Raw genomic sequence first — 19,938 nt, forward strand, 5'->3', positions numbered from 1 at the left:
GATCCGCAAGACGCGTTACTATATTTGGGTCCGCCGCCCACGTTGCCGTGAATAAAAAAAAGTATTAATAGAAACCAATTATCATATATATATGCTTAAATTAATTAACAGGTAGGATTAGTTAACATTATCAAACAAAGAAATGATTAAAAATAGAAACGATCACTCTCAGCAAGAAAACAACTCTTGAACTCATTCCATTTCTTTAATACTGAAATTTAAATGAAACAAAATAGTGAAATAAAAGAAAAAGAAAGCTTCTTGTGAGACAACTAATGTGATCATATATATGTTACAACAATGATGAAAATTGAGATGATACATAAAATCAATAGTAGCCTCTGTAATAATTATTCTTGTAATTCTGATTGTCGTTCTGTTGATTTATTTCAGCAGTATATTCGGAGGACAAGGTACTCGTCGTCTTCATACTTCTTCCTTCAGGTTCCTTGAGATACATCCGGTCATCTAAGTACGCTGTGATTTCGGCTATGATCAATAGTAGATCAGACGTGTCCTTTTTCGCCTTCAATTTCTGTAAGAAATGCTCTCTCACAACATTCACAACCTTCACAAACTGAGATTTGTACCGCTGATGAAGACCAAACCCTGCCGTCTACACACAAACATAGACGACTGTTATGGTTTGAAGACAAGACTTTTTTATTTAGAATCGGTAACTGCAAACCTGGAGAAAGGAGTTCAAGGCTGTTGCAGTGGCTCTGTTGGCTGGGATTTTGTTAAGAAACCGGGCTAACCAAGCCCATCCATGTTCGATCCCATGAACGTTGGTAGCATTGCCACCGCGGATATCGGTCTGTAATTACCATTAGAAAAAGACTCACATTAGGGGACTATGGAAATAACAATGCATAAGAGATAGTTGCATATAAGAGGCAAAAACCTGAACAAGTGCACCGTAGAGCCTCATTATAGAATCTAGGCGTTCATATGCGTCTGAATCCCACGCTGACTGAATTCAATTCATTAGAGATAATTAATAAGAAAGACAATCTTTTTTTTAACAATTTTGTCAAAATAACTTTTTTTAAGAAGTTTATGTACCTGTGAGTTTATAATATGCTTTGGAACAGTGTAAATGCAAGCTTTGTGGAATTCAGCAAGAAGAATATCCATAGCTTGTGGAAACTGTGGGCACCAATGGTAGATGATATTCAGTAACAAGAACAAAAAATGCACAGTAAAAATATTGAAAATCAAAAGTGATTTTGTACCTGGGAGGTGATGTAAACAATGACATAGCTGGATGCAAAAGGGTTTGGTTTCTCCTTAGTGGTGACCATCTGAAAGAATCAGCAAAACGTTAATGCCATCGGTCTCAGTTTTCTAATCACAGAGTCCAGAAGATAATTCAACATATGAACGTATCAAAGAGTTCTTCACCAGTTAGATCCGAGCACAACAATTTGAGTCATTTTCAACATTCAACAATACAACATGAACAAGTGAATGTTAAACAGACCAGACATAGAAGTTACCTTCTTTGCAAAAGCTGCAATACTTATGGATACCGGACAACGAGGGTCTTTAAATATTTTGACAATTTCATTGATTTTCCCACTGCAAAGCCCAAAGCAAAAGTAGTTAAGAACAAGGAAGAATTAACCAAACTCCATGGGAAACGCCTAAGTAAGGTTACACCAAACCCTCCTTAAATTAAATGTATCTAAATCTTTCTAACCAAAGGCTTAAGAGTGACATTTTCACAAGTTAAACAAGATCAAGGCTATCGGAATATAATGCTAAAAGAAGCTATGCATATACCACTAAAGGACAGGAAAGGCAAAGCTGCAATGGAATGTAACAAATAATCTTAAAACCCTGTCTGGGGAAAAACTGATAAATTACGGGCAGAAACCATGAACCATACCTTACACTATCCTTTGTCCCACTTATTTGCCTTATAACCCTTCCAATATGCTTTTCAAAACTGCTAAAGTTCTACAAGTAGTAAAAGAGCAACATGACTTGTGAGAAAATGTTGATGATAAGACAGATAAAAATGTAAAAAAATGTATATACCTCATTTGAACGTGACTTTAGCGATTGGTTCATTGTTTCTAATTCTTCGAGCTTTTTCAATCTGTGGTTCTCCAATGTCAAAGCATTTTCTGCAGCTCGGATTGATTTACCTTGCACGATTAATAAAAAAATAAACACAGCAAGAAATGAGATCACAATCTTCAATATGATAAAGAAAGAACAATCACAGCAAGATAGATGAAAAATATGTATTAAACAAAAGATAGCTCACCCCCAGCTTGAGCATTTGATGTAGCTGAACCCCCCGTAACACTCTCTATCACAGCCTTCTGTTCCGCAAGTTTTTGTTCGGCAGCTTTGCGATCTGCTACTTCTTTTTCAGCTACTTCTTTGGCTGCCTTTCTCTCAACTTCTTTCTTTTCTTCTTCAGCTCTGATTTTTGCTAGCATTTCAGCCTCTGCGTGAGCTTTTTCTTGACTTATTTTCTCTTCTTGATGAGCCCTTTCCTTCCTCCTGGCCTCCTCCTGAGCTTCCTCGCTCCTTATCTTTCTTTCTTCTATTTGCGATTTAATTTTATGTTCACGTTGGACTGCAGTCAGATGGGTATCAAGTGCTTCAGCACTAAAAACAGCAAAATAAAAACTCATTAAGAATTTGGAGACAATGGAAGAAGAAAATCACAGCAAATGAACTGAACTGGTAAGAAAATGTATTCCTGAGCTAGAATGCCAGGAACAATAGCTTACACTTTTCGCTGATATTGAAGATCAAGTTTCCGTTCAACTTCTTTTCGAGTTTCACTGTACTTTTCAACCCGGGCTATGGCAGAGCGAGACGTTTCAATCTCATTCATTATTTCCGTTTCAACAACTGATACTTGATTCCTAATGTCGTCCTGTTATCAAGAGATTCAAATTCTCAATCAGTCGAGTACACCAATCGAAATTCCACAATATGTACCTCTTTATCAACAAAACAAAAAATCTGCCCACCTTAATTTCGGTTTGGTGGTCATTGATAACCTCATATAGGGCACTCTCAGCCAGACCCATTTTATTCATCATATACTCAGGTTCATGATCAAACTCATCATCAGATTCATCACTGTATGAACAAAAAATAATCATATAAAACATTATACAACAATCAATAAGTCTTTCTTAATTTTGAAACAACCTAGGCATGGGAAAGTTATTGGCGATCACCTCAAATAAAGCTCATCACAGGCAAAACGTTTCCCCGCTGTACAGATTTGACTATGATCTTCTTCTTCTTCTTCTTCTTCTACATCATCACTCTCCATCTCTTCATCTGATACACGCATCACAAATCCTCCACCACTCCTTCCTATCCTTTTAACACACCAATTAACATAAGAGACGTTCTATACTTCTATACATTAGCTAAATCAATCAAATCAACAAAAAAACTATATGGATTATCAAGGTTTCTACCACTCTGTTTCCATCCTTTTAACACGCCAATAAACACCACCAATACTAAACCAATCAAAACAAATATTCCTAAGGCCATTGTTATTAATCCTAATTCAATGCAGAACTCCAGAACGAACTAAACATAGATCAAAAGAGATAATATATACCTTAAGGTAGTGTTAGTAATTGGCTGGGGAAACATTGAGAAGCCATTGAGCTTCTTTTCAACAGACTCGATCTCAGCGACCAAACTATCGAAATTCCAATTAGGCTCAGGGTCAATGCTAATCCCATCAACGCTTTTAGGACAAGGAGGTTCCAAAACAATTCCCCTACAAAATCGAAAGAGAAAATCTCAGTAAAATCCCAAAAAGAAACAAATTTTGTATCCGAAGATGAGAAATTCAAAGGAACCCATAAAAGAAGAGAACTTACATTACACAATTCGATGATTCCCTGATAAATAAATAAAAAAGAACACAAGTGGTGAATCCTTGATAAACCCTATAAACCTCTTGTAGCTTCAAAACACAAAACAAGCTGGTTCACTCATAGGATCCTTAAATCAAAATATATTCTTTGTTCCACAAGAGATCTCGTCTCTGGCTTCTTCTCTGGGAGGAGCGACAAAGACGAACTCATGCCTTGTTTTACAAATTCCCATACAGTCAGTCCCTTACCTTTAAATTTAATCCTACTCTCTGATTCTTGTGCTGCACAATCTCGATGATTCTCTAACTCAAATAGAATGCGAGCTTTTTTATCTATCCCAACGGGACGAAGAAGCGTAATATCAACGCTTTAGGATCCGATTTTAACATAAGCTTCCAAAAAAATGGAAACTTTAAGATCGGAGAATCGGAAATCACGAACAAAACCAGACAAGAGAGGATCGGCGTCGTTTTCTAAGCCCTAAGCTAAAACGATGTCGTTTAGAAAACAAATTAAGAAAAAACAAAACCGACGGTTAGAGAGAACCGGTCGGTTTAAAATCAGATCGATCGTCGATTAGATTCTCTAAAGTCCAAACTATAAAGAGGCTTGAGAAAATATTATTAGAGCTAGGCCGTTTCACATAGTCCAGAAGATTGGGTCTGAAAAGGCTTTGTTACATTTTCTCTTTTTTTTTTTTTTTTTTTTTTTAACACTGTTACATTTTCTTTCTTATATGCATTTTTAATAGAAAATTGTTTTTCAAAAAAAAAAAAAAACATTACTTTCGAAAAAGTGAACTAACATAACAAACTACGCAACTATCGTTAAAAGAAACTAGGCTATAGCATGGTTTACGAAATAGCTTTTTCATGATGTAGATTTTTGTGATGAAACGTAAGAAAAAAAAACTTAGATATTCAGTCAAGTTTTGTTTGTTAAATGTTATACTTCTTGCTAGTATTATCAGGGCCGGCCCGCAGGACAGGCCACCCAAGCGGTGGCTCGGGGCACCATAATTTTTTTTTTTTTAAAGTTTTTTTTTTTTTTTTTTGGTAAAAAGAGCCATAAAATGAAAATATTTGGTAGAAACTAAAGTTTTTTTCGAAAAAAATAAATAAAATAGGGCCAAACAATTGAATTTGAATGTAATAATATTCAAAATATCATTATTTTGTATAATTTACTAAAAATAGGTCAAAAAAAAAATTTTAGCCCTAAAACTTATAAATATATTGGGCATCATTTTATTTTTCGTGTAGGACCTCACAAATGCTCGGACCGGCACTGATTATTATAATAGCTTCAAGAAGTTTATGTATATTTGTGATTTTAAAAATGAGATTACTTTTTTTTTTCTTGAAGGTAAGCAAAAATCTCTCTCTTCTTTACAAAGCAACAAAATCTTGTGTTAAGAACAAACACTTGGACGTAGGTTAAACTTCAACGGTCGTTGTTGAGTCCAACGCTTTTAAGTCTCCCTTAACTTATGATTTGTGAAAAAGTGTAATGGAATTTATAATTACGAGAAAAAAAAATTATAATTACGAGACACTAATTGTATCTTGCAAATAAAATTACATTCAAAGTAATTGTATCAATTTTTTTTTTAAAATGTTGATTTTATATATGAATACTAGTTGCAAATGATATGGAACCTTTTTCATTGTTATTACTAGTATAATTCATCATTAATTTTGGTGAAAGCCAACTAGCTAGTGGGAAAGGGTTTTACAAAGTAGCTGGTGTAGTACAATGCTAAAATAGTTGTATTACAGCTGAGATGAATAAATGTCATTGAAATTATTCATATAACTAGGTTAAATAAGTAAATAGATTCAGTAGTTGGTAACGCATTTGGTTTTGGGTATGTACACATTAAACGCATATATCAACTATATAGTTGACAAAATAACATATACTGTTGAAAATGAAAGAAATTGTGACTTAAGCATTCTAGATGTTAATTAATTAGTCTTCCTGAATCAAATAAAAATAGCACCACACAATACCAAAAAAAATGATTAAAACATTTTCATAAAATTTTTTATGTAACAGTTCTCATAATTTGCAATTAATAATAAATCTAGACGGCAACAAAAAAGTATAATTTGCACACAAAAAAAAAGAAGAAGAGAAATCTGCTGCATCTTTCAACATATTAACATTTCTTCAAGAAAATTAGCAATTTGTTAGACTAGTGGTGATGACGAAAATACTGCTCAAATTGATGCAATGGTAAAAAGGCTTTTGATGAATTTTTTTTTTTTTTTGGTGAAAAGGTTTTTGATGATATATCATACGTTGATTAACACGGACAAGAGACGAACTAATATTAAAGAAAATGTTTTTTAAAAAAAATGTTAAAAACAATACCCAATAATTAATTTGTTATATGAATAGTAAAGGAAGAAGAACAATTTATGACAGATACATATACTTCTCAACCCTCTATCTCTCTCTATAAATATGACTATTGTCAAATTGATTCTCCAACACACAAAATAACTTCATACAAGAAATGACATCAAAAGAGCCAAAACACATGTTTTGCGTTTTCCCATTCTTCTGTTTCTTCTTCTCATTCATTGCACAACACACCGTCCCAAACATGGCTTATCCTCTCTCCACAAGCTCCCGTTGGATCGTCGACGAGAATGGTCAACGGGTGAAGCTTATGTGTGCGAACTGGCCATCACACCTCCAACCAGTTGTAGCGGAAGGGCTGAGCAAGCAACCAGCGGACGCAGTGGCCAAGAAGATAGTGGAAATGGGTTTCAATTGTGTTAGGTTAACTTGGCCGTTGGATTTGATGACTAATGAGACATTAGCTAATAATGTCACAGTGAGACAATCTTTTCAAAGCCTTGGTCTTAATGATGACATTGTTGGCTTCCAAACTAACAACCCTTCCATTATTGATCTCTCCCTCATTGAAGCTTACAAGGTACTCTTACAATATCTCCCATCACTTAATTCTAAGTTTTAATGCGTTTCATTTTATGATTTTTTTTTGGTTGTGATTGTGATTTGTGAGGTAATTTATCTTGTGCTAGTTACATTGCCATTTAAATTTGACCAAAAAGAAATTTAGCGTGTTAGATTGAATTCTCTCATGCAAATACTGTAAGATATATCGTACGTATATATATGCATAGATATACACTGCACGTTAGTACATCCTTTTCATGTGTCATGTGATTATATCAATTTTTCTAATTTTTCGTATAAAGTTTAAAACTAACAAGACATATAGGGCGGTAGATGGACTTATGTTTTAAACTTGTAGGGAAATATGTCTTTAAACATTAAAATATATCTGTTCAACAAATGTTGTAAGTCCAAATAAATTAATAATTAACTTCTATTCATTTTTTAAGAAATTGATAGAAGAACGATGTTTCAAGTTTCAATGTTGCTTATCAAACTGCTACACGTATTGAAATTGTAGAAGAACCAAACTGACTAGAGAACACGTCAACTCTTGAAGGAAAATTTACATATATACAAAAACCATAATCAATTTTTAGTTGGGGTTTGGTTGGGAATTGTTATAAAAGTGGTCTTAGACTTAGATTAAACAAAATTTCTGAAAAGAGAGAAACATAATATTCCGGTACGGTCTATGCTGAGATATGTCATTAGTCGATATCTTAATTAAAAATTGTTTGGTAGTAGTGGGTAAATGTGAAGTTAATGCAACTCCAGAACAAAAAAACACTCGTGACGTTTGTTTGGCCTTTTTCCTTTTCTGCTCAAATAAACTAAGTATATTCTGAAGGACTTGTTCTGTTCTTAATGTGGTATATATAATGCATGCATCTGTATCGATATTTATTGCATATATGATTCTTTGAAGATGATCTAGACGTTATGAATCATGTTGTACCCAAAAGTTGGTAACTTATTTCGTGAAGGATTTTAGTCTTTGTTCCTGATTTTAAAAAACTACTATTTCATGTTTAGTAAGCAATTTCATAGTTAAATAAGTTACATAAATTACAATGAAAATGAAAAAAAGATGAAACATATTGGATGTCGCACGGAAACTTATCTAAAGCATAAGGAATAAGATCACATGCCATGAAAATGTTAAATCCATGTGATCAGGATGTGATAAAACTAAAATCAGCAATCTTAACCGAAGCCGCAATCTTGTAATAGAAAAAAAAAAGAGGTGAAAGTGAAATGTGAGTGATGATATAGTCTTCTTTTTATTTTTCTGCAGATGGTAGTTACTACATTAGGAAACAACGACGTGATGGTGATATTAGACAACCACCTAACCAAACCAGGGTGGTGCTGCGCCAACGACGATGGTAACGGTTTCTTCGGTGACCAGTTTTTCGATCCTACCGTATGGGTTGCCGCTTTAAAGAAAATGGCGGCGACTTTCGACGGTGTCTCTAATGTCGTTGGCATGAGTCTAAGGAATGAACTTAGAGGGCCTAAACAAAACGTTAACGATTGGTTCAAGTACGGTAACGTTATTATTTAGTCTATATGCGCATATATATACATATATTTTAGTTATAGAGTTTAATGTACGTAGGTATATGCAACAAGGAGCGGAAGCAGTTCATTCATCAAACAAGAAGGTACTTGTAATCCTCTCCGGTCTCAGCTTCGACGCCGATCTCTCCTTCGTTAGGTCTCGACCCGTAAACCTATCCTTCACTGGAAAACTTGTCTTCGAGCTCCATTGGTATTCTTTCAGTGACGGAAACTCGTGGGCGGCCAATAACCCTAACGATATATGCGGTCGGGTTCTAAACCGGATTGGAAACGGTGGCGGTTATCTCCTTAACCAAGGCTTTCCGTTGTTCCTCAGCGAATTCGGTATAGATGAAAGAGGAGTAAACACCAATGATAACCGGTATTTCGGGTGTGTAACCGGTTGGGCCGCGGAAAATGACGTCGATTGGTCGCTTTGGGCCCTTACTGGAAGCTATTACTTAAGACAAGGCGTGGTCGGGATGATTGAGTATTATGGTGTGTTGGATTCGGATTGGATAAGCGTTCGGAATTCAAGTTTCTTGCAAAAGATCTCTTTTCTTCAATCTCCGCTTCAAGGTGCATATATGGCAAAAATTACTAGAGTTTAATTGCAACAAATAGTTTCGTTAAAATTTCTAAAGTTTTGAATTGATTTGGTTTACTAGGACCGGGACCTCGAATTGATGCTTACAATCTGGTTTTCCATCCCTTAACTGGACTCTGCATAGTACGATCTCTTGATGACCCAAAAATGCTTACTCTTGGTCCATGCAATAGCTCTGAACCATGGAGCTACACAAAAAAAGCACTAAGAATTAAAGACCAGCATTTGTGTTTACAGAGCAACGGACCAAAAAACCCGGTTACGATGACTAGGACGAGTTGTTCGACATCTGGATCAAAATGGCAGACCATCTCGGCCTCTAGAATGCACTTATCTTCGACAACAAGTAACAAGACTTCTCTTTGCCTTGACGTAGACACAGCCAACAATATCGTTGCTAATGCTTGCAAATGTCTGAGCAAAGACAGCTCGTGTGAGCCAATGAGCCAATGGTTTAAGATTATTAAAGCTACAAGGCCATTGAAGAGCTCGAGATTGCATAAAGAGATCTCGTCTATGTTGTAAAGCTTTTTGACTTGCTATAAACCTATTAGAAATTTACGTTATTAGTGGAAGTGTGGAACAAATACTGTTTTAAATTAGAAAAAAATAAAAAATGTTAGAATATCTATTATAATTTTTGTTTTTGTTTTCATCTGTATCTGTAATAAAATTTCTTAATATGTATATCATTTGTTTCAAATAAACATTCTATAAACTTTTTCATCTTCAGTTAATAAACTGATACGTAAATAGAAACCTTATCAAGGAGTAAAATTAACACAAGTGAAGAAACGGGGCAAATCCGTAAATAGCAAAACTAATGAGGAGCAAAACTAGAATTATTCGCCTTCCAGATTAATTACCCACCACGACGGGTCAACAGGCGGCGCGCTTTAAATTGACGACGATGCTACAGAAAAACAGCTAACCGATGATTCGTTCGCTGGTATGACTCTGATACAGTCTCGTCTTCAATTTTGGCCGGAAAAAGTTTAGAAATTGTCTCCCCAACTTTGAGTTGTTATGTTTGTAGATTTTTTCCTCGTTGAGTTTGTAGATTTTTAGCTTGTCGAGTCTTTTTCATCTTTCAAGATTATACATTGAGGTAGTAGAAGATGTTACATTGCGGTTTTTGATATTAATCAGGAAAGTCTGATTTCTCTCTAAAGTCTTAATCTTTTGCAAATCTTCTACAAGGAACATGAACTTCTCCTACAAATCCTCTGTTATAATCTTGATTCTCTAATCTTGAACATGTACCTTATCTTCCAGGGACTTTGGTGAGATGGTGACCTTGAGACCGTGCTTCATGTACAAGGTTGTAGTAACTCTGGGGACTACGATATGATCTTTAGCAACCTTGATAGAGTACCTCAACAAGACTGAAGCAGCGACTGTCTTCATCTGCAGATAAGCAAATGTTTTTCCTAAACACAGCCTTGGCCCAGCATTAAACACAACGTATTTGAATTGTTCCTCGTTCACGAAATTCCCTGCTTGGATCCATCTCTCTGGTTTGAATGATTCACAGTCTTTTCCCCATATGGATTCCATCCTTCCCATGGCGTAAGTCGCAAAGTAAACCCGTGAACCTTTACGTATGAAAGTCCCATCGGGAAAAACATCGTCTTCAATGGCTTGTTTCATTTCCATTGGTATTGGAGGGTATAGTCTCATGGTTTCTGAAAGTGCTGCTTGTAGGTATACCATGTCGTTTAGTTCTTTGACCGTGAAGAGACTCTCATTGTTGCTGGTTGGAGAATCCCCTCGCTGTCTCAAGATTTCTTTTATCTCGCAGATGATTTTGTTTTCGACTTCTGGATGTTTCTGTATCACCCAGAAGAACCATGTAAGTGCAACTGAACTTGTGTCTCGTCCAGCTAAGATGAAACTTGTGCAGAACTGTCTAAAGAATTTGATGGTGGAAGGATCTTTTTCATCAGTCTTCTTGTGATTTTCTATCTCAATAATCCGCGAGAGGACATCGGATCTGTTTCCTAACGTTCCTTCCTCTTTGAGTTTGCAAATACGATCCACAACCATCTTGTCGACAAACTCATGGACGACCTCAACAGCTTTCCTGAGACTTTTCTCATACCCGATGTCGAAGAACTTCAAGGGTTTCCATATAAAAGGAGGAATCATGAATCTAAACAGCGTAGATTCCGTTGCTTCTTCAAAAGCTTGAGCAAATGGAACAAGGGGAAGATCAGAATCCAGAGTTCCCGGGTCATCACCTAGACCGGCGATGCAGATGTTGTCAAATGTCAAGCGCAAGAGCACATCTTGGAGGTCGAATGCCTCTTGAGAACTTGCAAAATTCTCCATCACCTTTAACAGCTTCTTCCTTACCAAATCTTGTGTAGTCTGAAAGGAATGCTCCACGAACCTGGTTGAATGCATTTCGGTTATGATGATCCGTCGCTGCTCCTTCCAAGACTCAGCATCAGCATTAAAGATACCATCCTCAAGCAGATCATCAAACCGTTCTTTGAAAAAGGCACCTTTTGGGAAGTTCTTGAAGTTAGTCTTGAGCATGTATTCGACGTTCGCAGGGACACAAGTCACAGCTCCAGAAGATCCACCAAGCCAGATTCCGTTATAGAGAAAAGTACCTCGACATTTTTTCAAACATCTTGTGACCCAACCATAAACATCATTCCTGTGAAAGAAGAACTCTGGAGTTATTCCGAACACAGGCCATATCGTTGGCCCCTGCTTTTTGGTTACCTTCTCACGCACGCAACAGAAAACAAAGAGTCCCAACAAGGCCAGAGAAACATCGGAAAGACAAAGATGATTATAAACTCTCTCTGTTAAAGACATGGAAGATGATTATAAACTCTCCCTCTTTTGTTGTTTGATGTGAAAATATAATAAGTAAATTGAAGATTCAAAGAGTATTTGAGGAATCATTTTCAACATGCGTTTTCTGTTTTGGCATAAGAACTCCACTTTTGCTGCAATCTTCTTGTAGACGACAGTTAGTTCTGAGGAATTACTGTTCATGGCTTCATGCTAATGCAAATTGTATGTTGGAAACATGTGTTACAAACGCAAAGAATGCTTTTAAAAATGCAAAATTGGCGTTCATGTCTTTGGTGACAAGCACCTTATGCAAAAGAGAGGATGGGCCGTAGAAAGACTGAAATTTATATAATAGGCCCAATATTTTGGGCCCAGAATGCTAAAACACACCAAAAAGAGACTCACTGAGTGAACTCGAGCATCGCCGCTCGCTATATCGGAGAAGAGAGATACGACTCTGTTTCTCAATTCTCATGGAGGATGTTTCTAATGGCGGAGATTTCAGATAGAGTAGAGCCACGACTGGAACCATGAACCGGAGATGAGACTTAAAGTGAGAATTGTCTCCGATGGAATAAGAGATGGTTGCAGTCTTCGGGAGCTGGTCGACAGATTTCAAGAGTTGAAAATTGCTCAATACGTGTTTTCTCTCTCGAATTTTCCTGGAAAAGTTTGAGTCTTTTTTTAGCTCTTGTCTCCTTTTGTAACTGTAGTCTTCAAACTTTGAGTTGTAATGTTAATTCATCTTTTCTCAAAGTTATATTCTTTTGAAAACTACGAGCTTTCTATTGTTGTGTTATCCCTTACTTTACAATTGTAAGTTCCAATTTTGATTATTTTCCTCCTTGGTTTGTAGTCTTGTTAGCTTGGAATAATACATTTTGACTATCAGTTGGATTCCAATCTTGGAGTTGTTCTTAAAGGAGGGGTGTCTTGTTTTAGTGAGAACAGATTGGTGGTGATCTTAGACAATTCCACTAGTCAATAGGGTTGGTATTGCAGTTAAAATGATGACAATGTTTCTTCTGGGAGTGATCTTTGGATCAACTCCAATGTTTGTTCATGTGTTTAATGAGTTTGGGATGAGTTTTCTGAATGATCTTAGAGAAGTCTTATACATATTAGCAATGTTATGGTTTGAGATGTGGACACCCGCAGGAATTGGTGTGGCGTAAGAAACTCAAACCATCTTGCAGAAGATTACACAGTGAAGGATTGCTGAACAACCTTAGAACTGATTGATGAAAAGAGTTGATGGAAATTCACATACAAAGCTACTTTCCTCTTCCAGCTTGGCTTTTCGTCAGCTCTCAGCACTCACAAGCCATGGAGTATCTGTTTGTGCTGCAACTGCGTAAGTTGGATGAAGACATTTCTTCAGTCTTGAGAACATATCAAAGAAGTTATTGCTCACACATTGTACATGCATTGAGATGGTTAGTAGTTGCTCCAAAACAGGTATATACTTTTACATTGAGATAGTAAAAGGTCAAAAAATGTTAAATTGTGGTTTTAGTATTCAGCAGTAAAACTGAGTTCCTCTAAGATATTATAGTTTACAAATATTCTACATGGAACATGACTCAAGTTTCTTCTCTTCCAGCGATCTTGGTGTGATGGTCACTTTGAGGCCGTACTTCATGTACAAGTTAGTCGTGACTCTCGGGACAATGACGTGATCTTGGGCAACCTTGATTGAGTACCTCAACAAAACTGAAGCAGCTATCATCTTCATCTGCAGGTAAGCAAATGTTTTTCCTATGCACAGCCTTGGCCCAGCATTGAATACAACGTATTTGAACTGGTCGTCACTGACAAACTTCCCTGCTTGGATCCATCTCTCTGGTCTGAAAACTTCACAATCTTTTCCCCAGATTGCTTCCATCCTTCCCATGGCATAGATTGAGAAGTAAACCCGTGAACCTTTTCTTATGAATGTCCCATCTGGTAACACATCATCTTCAGTGGCTTGTTTCATTTCCATTGGAATTGGAGGAAAAAGTCTCAGAGTTTCTGATAGTGCTGCTTGTAGATATACCATGTTGTTTAGTTCTCTGACCGTGAAGATGCTCTCGTCTTTGCTGGTTGGAGAATCCCCTCGCTGTCTCAAGATTTCTCTTATTTCGCAGATGATTTTGTTTTCAACGTCTGGGTGTTTCTGTATCACCCAGCAGAACCATGAAAGTGCAACAGAACTTGTATCTCGCCCAGCTAAAATAAAACTTGTGCAAAATTGTCTAAAAAATCTGATGGTGGAAGGATCAATCTCATTGTCCTTTTTATGACTCTCTATCTGAATAATCCTTGAGAGGACATCTGTCCTATTATCTAATGTTTCTTCCTCTTTGAGCTCGCAGATACGATCCACAATCATCTTGTTGACGAACCCATGAACAACCCCAACAGCTTTCCTGAGACCTTTTTCATACCCTATGTCGAGAAACCTCATAGGTTTCCATATAAATGGAGGGATCATGAATCTAAACAGTGTAGACTCTGTTGCTTCTTCAAAAGCTTTAGCAAATGGAACTTGGGGAAGATCAGCAGCTAGTGTTTCTGGGTCAGCACCTAGACCCGCGATGCAGATGATGTCAAACGTCAAGCGCAGGAACACGTCTTGGAGATCGAAAGCTTCTTGTGACTTTGCGAAACTCTCCATCACCTTTAACAGCTTCTTCCTTACCAAATGTTGTGTTGTCTGAAAGGAATGCTCTACAAACCCGGTTGAATGCATTTCGGTTATGATGATCCGTCGCTGCTCCTTCCAAGACTCATCATCAGCATTAAAGATACCATCCTCGAGAAGATCATTGAACCGGCTTTTAAAGAAGGTACCCTTGGGGAAGTTCTTGAAGTTAGTATTGAGCATATACTCGACATTTGCAGGAACACAAGTCACAGCTCCATAAGACCCATCAAGCCAAACTCCGCGATAAAGAAACGTACCTCGACATTTTTTCAAACTCCTTGTGACCCATCCATAGACATCATTCGTATGAAAGAAAAACTCTAAAGTAATTCCAAACACTGGCCATAGCATTGGCCCACGCTTGTTGGTTAACTTCTCACGCAAGCAGCAGAAAACAAAGAGCCCCAACAAGGCAAGAAATAGATCGAAGAGAGAAAGATGATTATAAAGTCGCTCTGTTAAAGACATTGTAATTCTCTCAGTAAACTGTCTGCAGTTTTGTTGTTTGTAGTGATGACATTGTTTCAATAGTATTTGAAGAAAGATTTGTGATGCATTTCATATTTTGGTTTAGGAATTACATTTGCTGTCTTCGAGTAGAATTGGTCTATTTGAAGAAGATGAGAGTTTCTTGTTGGAGACGGAACGTAATTAGGCTATTGCAAATTGTGTGTTTATTGAGAAAAACCGTGAAAGAACGATTCCAGAAAAAGTGCAAATTTGCCTGTCATGTCTTATGTGAGTCTCTCTGACATAAGTGTATATTTTTCTTTGGCTATTCATTATTATACTGAAGACATAAAATGAAGCTCTCTAGAATCAATTAACAAACAAAAGAAAGAGGAATTTGTTGTTACTAGTTAGAATTACAAGGAATAAATCTGAAAGAAGATGATAGCATTTTGACACTATGGGGAGGTCCAAAAAAACAGAGGACAAGAGAGATGTTTCTATTCACTTGTCTGTCTCTTAGAATCCCTAGTTGTGGGATTCTATATGGTGCTTCAATGGCGATCCCACTGATTCACAGTCTAAAGACGACTCAAGAACATACAAGACTTACAATTGAAAGACTCTCAAGTAACAAACATCAAGATTGTAAAAGACCTATCTTGTAGTGAGTATTGGTGACTTCTATCTTGTAGTGCCAAAACTTGTAGCACTCTGCAAACACAATTATTATTGATTTACATAAGCTGACCTTTTCTTCAAGAGACTCTCTACTTCACTCCTACATGAAGCCTAAAAACAAATCTGTTAAATTCGGTGTTGCATAGAGACAGTATTCACCAAGTAAACTCTTCACCCATTTACAAGAGATCTTTTAAAAAGACATAAATTACATACTTGGTCTTAATAACCGTACAGAACCAAAGACTATCAAATATCCTGAACCGGTCTGGTTCAATAGATATCTAAACCTAAAGTATATATAAATCAAAAGTCTCAATTTGTTTCCTAGGGTTTCATTCTCTCTCCCAAAACCTCTGAAAATGGCCGGATCTCTAGGTTTAACGCCGGAATCCTTAAAGGCATCTGGCCGGAGCTCAGAGAATCTCAGCCTTCTTATCCTTCAAGGTAAAATCAAACGTGACCCAGAAGGTTACGAAACAGAGCTCCAATTGATTTACAAACAGTTCAAAACCTCCGTCGATCTCTTCCAGCAACAAGCAGCTCTCAGTTTCTCCTCCGTTGGTGGCATTGGCTCTGACCCTTCTGTTTCCAAAGACCTCGGTGACCGTGCCATGTTTCTAGCTCACGTTACTCCCTTTTACCCGAAGCAACTCTCGGAGTTTCCAGCTCAATTGACTGACTTACTCCGTACTTCTTGCTTAGCAATGCCCTCGGGTCTTCGAAACCATGTTGCACAAGCTCTGATTCTTCTAATGAATCGAAAGGTTTGTGCTTTAAGCTGAACTGATTGGAGAAAAGTGTAATTTCTTAATTTTGGGATGTGTTTAAAGTTTAAAACTTTTGAAGGATTGGTTTTGTTCTGAGAATTGTTTTCTTTGTGGTGTGATTAGAGTCTTGTCATCGAGGATTTGCTGGCTTTATTTCTGGATATTCAGACTCTTGGTGACAAAAACCTGCGAGCTCTTGCTTTTGGTCACATTGTTCAAACCATTCGTAAGATGAGTATCACTGATCCCAAGCACAAATCACTTCAGAAGATTGTGATCTCTATGTTAGAGGTAAATCTTTTCTTCTTTTTTCATGGTAATGATTTATAATGCGATTTTTACTAGATGATATTTAAGCTTGGTGTGTTTTTGTTTGTAGCAAGAAGATGAAGCAAAGGCTAAGAGAGCACTTGCTACTCTCTGTGCGCTACACAAGAAAAAGATATGGCTTGGTGATAAAAATGAAAGAGTTGCAATTGCGATTTGTGAAGCCTGCTTTCATTCTTCACCTAGGTATATCCCTTATTTTCTAACTCTGGAGCATGTTGATATGATTTTTCGTTGGTCAAGTTACTAAGTTTTTTTTTATATGTTCAGGATAATGATCTCTGCTCTTCGATTTCTTCTTGACTATGAGAACATTGACGATGATGACGATAGTGATGCTGAAAGCGATGATGACGAGGATAATAAGAAAATAGATCAGGTTGTGATTAATCGACAGGCTATTTACAAGGTAAAACAACATTTTGTTCATATACATGAATAATTTTATCATTGAGTATGAAGAAGACACTTACTAGTTGTTGATGAAAGTTTCCACCTTTATAGTTGTCTATATCATTTTCATCATTTCAAATTAGTATGAAATTAGGTGATGTTTATATGATATCATGGAGCATTAATCTATAGGGAAACTGTTTTGGGTTAGTTTTGTATAATATTTTTCCCTTTTGGATGTTAGGCAAACAACAAAGGTACATCCTCTAGCAAGAAGAAAAAGCAAGCAAAACTACAGCGTGCAGTGAAAAGTATTAAAAGAAAGCAGCGTTCGTCGTCTGAGAACACCACTTCAACATTTTCACCTCTTAATCATTTAAATGATGCGCAGGTTCACTTCTTAGCTTTGTGTAGTGCAATCAAAATGGTATGGAAGTGGCTATGATTGAATATTTTTACTTCTTTTTATAGAAATTCGCAGAGAGATTGTTTTCCCGTCTTCAGACCATCAAGGGCTCTGGTGAACGTGTTGAGGTAATTTCTTTAACTTTGTTTGACTAACTGATAGTTTTCCGTTTAGATTATGTTTTTCCCTTGAAATCTTATATTTTAATTTGCTTCATCTATTCTAATAGAAAACATATGAACTAACTAACTGTTGATTATTTTTCCTCTATTGAATAAATTTGCAGACCAGGTTGATGATGATTAAAGTTATTGCTCGCACAATTGGTCTTCACAAGTTGCATTTGCTAAGTTTTTATTCTTTTCTTCAAAACTACGCTATGGTATGATCTGCTTACTCTCTTTATAATTTCTTCTGCTAACCGAAATTTGATCAAAATCAGTTCTTTAATGCAGCCGCATGTAAAGGACATTACACAAATACTTGCAGCAGCAGTTCAATCTTGCCATGATGGGGTATAGAAACATTTCCACGTTAAAACATGATTGTTGTTCTCATTCTTCAATCCTTCTAATTATATTATCTCGAGCAGGTTCCTTCTGATGCTGTGGAGCCACTGTTCAAGCAAATTGTGAATCAGTTTGTACACGACAAGTCACGTCCTGAGGTGCGATTTTAAGTTTTTTCACATCAAGGGACATAACATCATTTAATATTCTAATTCATTTTTTAAAACAGGCTATTGCTGTCGGACTCAATGTGGTACGAGAAATGTGCCTGAGGATTCACGACGTAACTAGTTCTTAACTCTCTGTGTTTTGGTCTAATAAAATGTAGTTTATCCCAGCATCAAATCTGTTGTCTGAATAGTGTTTTTGTTCCTGTTCTTCAGTTGATGACAGAAGAGTTGCTGCAAGATCTTGCTCTGTATAAAAAGTCCCATGAAAAAGCCATCTCAGCAGCAGCTCGTTCCCTCATAGCATTGTTCAGAGAGGTAGTAGAAGCATTTGATTTGTTGGTTTGAGCAAAATAATCGATGTATGTGGTTAATCCAGAATTGCGTTCTGTTATTTCAGATCAACCCTTCGCTTCTGGTGAAAAAAGATCGTGGCCGTCCTGGAGCTACCATTGCAAAACCTAAACAATATGGGGAGTCTAATGTCTTCAGCAATGTTCCCAATGTTGAATTATTGCAAGAAAGTGATAATGAGAGTGGCTCTGATGGTGATCAAGACGATGATGACGTGGAGTTGCCTATCGGCGATGATGTTGAGCAGGAACTGATACCTGATGATTGTGGAAGCGAGGACGAAGCTGAAGAAGATTCCAATGATGGTGATGATATGAATAACACTGAAGATGATAGTGATATTGATACTTCAATAGGTGGTGATGAAGATGAAGAGGTGAATGACAGTGATGAAGCTGATACAGATTCGGAAAATGAGGAAATCGAAAGCGAAGAAGACGATGGAGAAGCTTCTGATTCTTCTGTAGAGGATAATGGAAACAAAGAGAAAGCTAAGGGCAAGAAGAGGAAGATTGTAGATTTTGATGCGAATCTTCTCTCTGCTGATACAAGCCTCCGAGCACTCAAGAGATTTGCAGAAGCAAAGAACGAAAAACCATCTTTTGATGAAAGTGATGGCATACTTTCGAATGAGGACTTCCGAAAAATCAAAGAACTTCAGGTATATATATGCTCAAGATATTAGATCCTTTTCTCTTTTGTATGTTCTTCATTCTGGTTGGTAAAAAAGTCGCTGATGTTGTGTGTCGCATACAGGCAAAGAAGGAAGCAAAAATTGCATTGGCTCGAAAAGGATTCAAGGTTCCGGATTCTGATCAGCTAAGCAAGAAGCGGGTCGATCCAGCCAAACTTGAAGTAAGCTGTTACTAGAAGAATGCTCAATTTTAGTCACAAAATGTTTGGCATACTCAATACTAAGTGATTTTAACTCTATCCACAGGCTTACATAAGGCATAAACTAACAAAAGAACAAAGACTGGAATTAGTTAAAGCGGGTAGGGAGGACAGAGGGAAATACAAATCCAAGGCTGCCGTCAAACAGAAGAAGACGGGAGGATCAAGCAATAAACAGAAGGAGCACAGGAAGAATATGCCTCTTGCTGCAATAAGATCAAAGGCTGGGAAATCAAAGCGAACTAAGAAGATGAAGAATAGCATCAGCGGAAGCCAGTTTAGAGGAAGGAAAGCTTGGAAGTGAAAAAATGACCTACACTCTTAATTCTTCGGTCTCAAAACTGAACACAGTTTTGTTTTGGTTCATTTTCTGCATAATTATGTTTTGTCCTATGCCTGCTGCAGTTTTGATATTGAGGTCTCAGCACAAAACGTTGCCCTTTTTCCTGTCATCATACGTTTTATTTACAGTGGGAGTAATAAATTCCTGTTTTTGTTCCTTTTTTGGTTTTTA

The 19,938-nt window shown here is 36.9% G+C and overlaps 5 protein-coding genes across 7 annotated transcripts; 2 read left to right on the forward strand and 3 right to left on the reverse strand.

The window, feature by feature from the left end:
• Positions 1-143: 143 nt before the first annotated feature.
• Positions 144-4,381, reverse strand: LOC9326051 (protein GLE1). Of its 3 annotated transcripts, XM_021014456.1 has the most exons (15): positions 4,121-4,381; positions 3,876-3,961; positions 3,608-3,772; positions 3,210-3,356; positions 2,997-3,108; positions 2,751-2,899; positions 2,276-2,625; positions 2,044-2,153; positions 1,892-1,962; positions 1,500-1,581; positions 1,236-1,304; positions 1,066-1,149; positions 905-973; positions 689-817; positions 144-616 (listed from the first exon to the last, which is right to left on the reverse strand). In XM_021014456.1, coding segments are annotated over exons 2-15 (1,827 nt in total). In that variant the 5' UTR covers positions 3,878-3,961; positions 4,121-4,381; the 3' UTR covers positions 144-328. The 3 variants fall into 3 exon arrangements, with proteins under 3 accessions (XP_020870115.1, XP_020870114.1, XP_020870116.1); XM_021014455.1 differs by having other exon boundaries at positions 3,876-4,381; XM_021014457.1 differs by lacking the exons at positions 3,876-3,961; positions 4,121-4,381 and having other exon boundaries at positions 3,210-3,351; positions 3,608-3,696.
• A 1,883-nt stretch (positions 4,382-6,264) lies between these two features.
• On the forward strand, positions 6,265-9,600 carry LOC9328791 (major extracellular endoglucanase). Its single transcript, XM_002889943.2, has 4 exons — positions 6,265-6,819; positions 8,101-8,348; positions 8,425-8,945; positions 9,035-9,600. The coding sequence occupies exons 1-4, from the start codon at positions 6,394-6,396 to the stop codon at positions 9,496-9,498; spliced, it is 1,659 nt and encodes a 552-aa protein (XP_002889989.1). The 5' UTR covers positions 6,265-6,393; the 3' UTR covers positions 9,499-9,600.
• A 434-nt stretch (positions 9,601-10,034) lies between these two features.
• Positions 10,035-11,920, reverse strand: LOC9326052 (cytochrome P450 86B1). The gene has a single exon (XM_021013623.1). It carries the CDS (start codon positions 11,800-11,802, stop codon positions 10,219-10,221), a length of 1,584 nt encoding a protein of 527 aa, XP_020869282.1. The 5' UTR covers positions 11,803-11,920; the 3' UTR covers positions 10,035-10,218.
• Positions 11,921-13,225: 1,305 nt separating this feature from the next.
• LOC9328792 (cytochrome P450 86B1) lies at positions 13,226-15,104 on the reverse strand. Its single transcript, XM_002892684.2, has one exon. It carries the CDS (start codon positions 14,939-14,941, stop codon positions 13,352-13,354), a length of 1,590 nt encoding a protein of 529 aa, XP_002892730.1. The 5' UTR covers positions 14,942-15,104; the 3' UTR covers positions 13,226-13,351.
• An 826-nt stretch (positions 15,105-15,930) lies between these two features.
• On the forward strand, positions 15,931-19,924 carry LOC9328793 (protein SDA1 homolog). Its single transcript, XM_002889944.2, has 14 exons — positions 15,931-16,371; positions 16,498-16,665; positions 16,754-16,887; positions 16,972-17,110; positions 17,339-17,485; positions 17,566-17,628; positions 17,787-17,882; positions 17,956-18,015; positions 18,093-18,167; positions 18,239-18,292; positions 18,393-18,494; positions 18,577-19,191; positions 19,287-19,385; positions 19,471-19,924. Exons 1-14 carry the CDS (start codon positions 15,967-15,969, stop codon positions 19,726-19,728), a joined length of 2,415 nt encoding a protein of 804 aa, XP_002889990.1. The 5' UTR covers positions 15,931-15,966; the 3' UTR covers positions 19,729-19,924.
• Positions 19,925-19,938: the final 14 nt, after the last annotated feature.

The sequence above is a fragment of the Arabidopsis lyrata genome, assembly GCF_000004255.2.
Source record: "Arabidopsis lyrata subsp. lyrata unplaced genomic scaffold ARALYscaffold_1, whole genome shotgun sequence".
Classification (NCBI taxonomy): Eukaryota; Viridiplantae; Streptophyta; class Magnoliopsida; order Brassicales; family Brassicaceae; genus Arabidopsis; species Arabidopsis lyrata.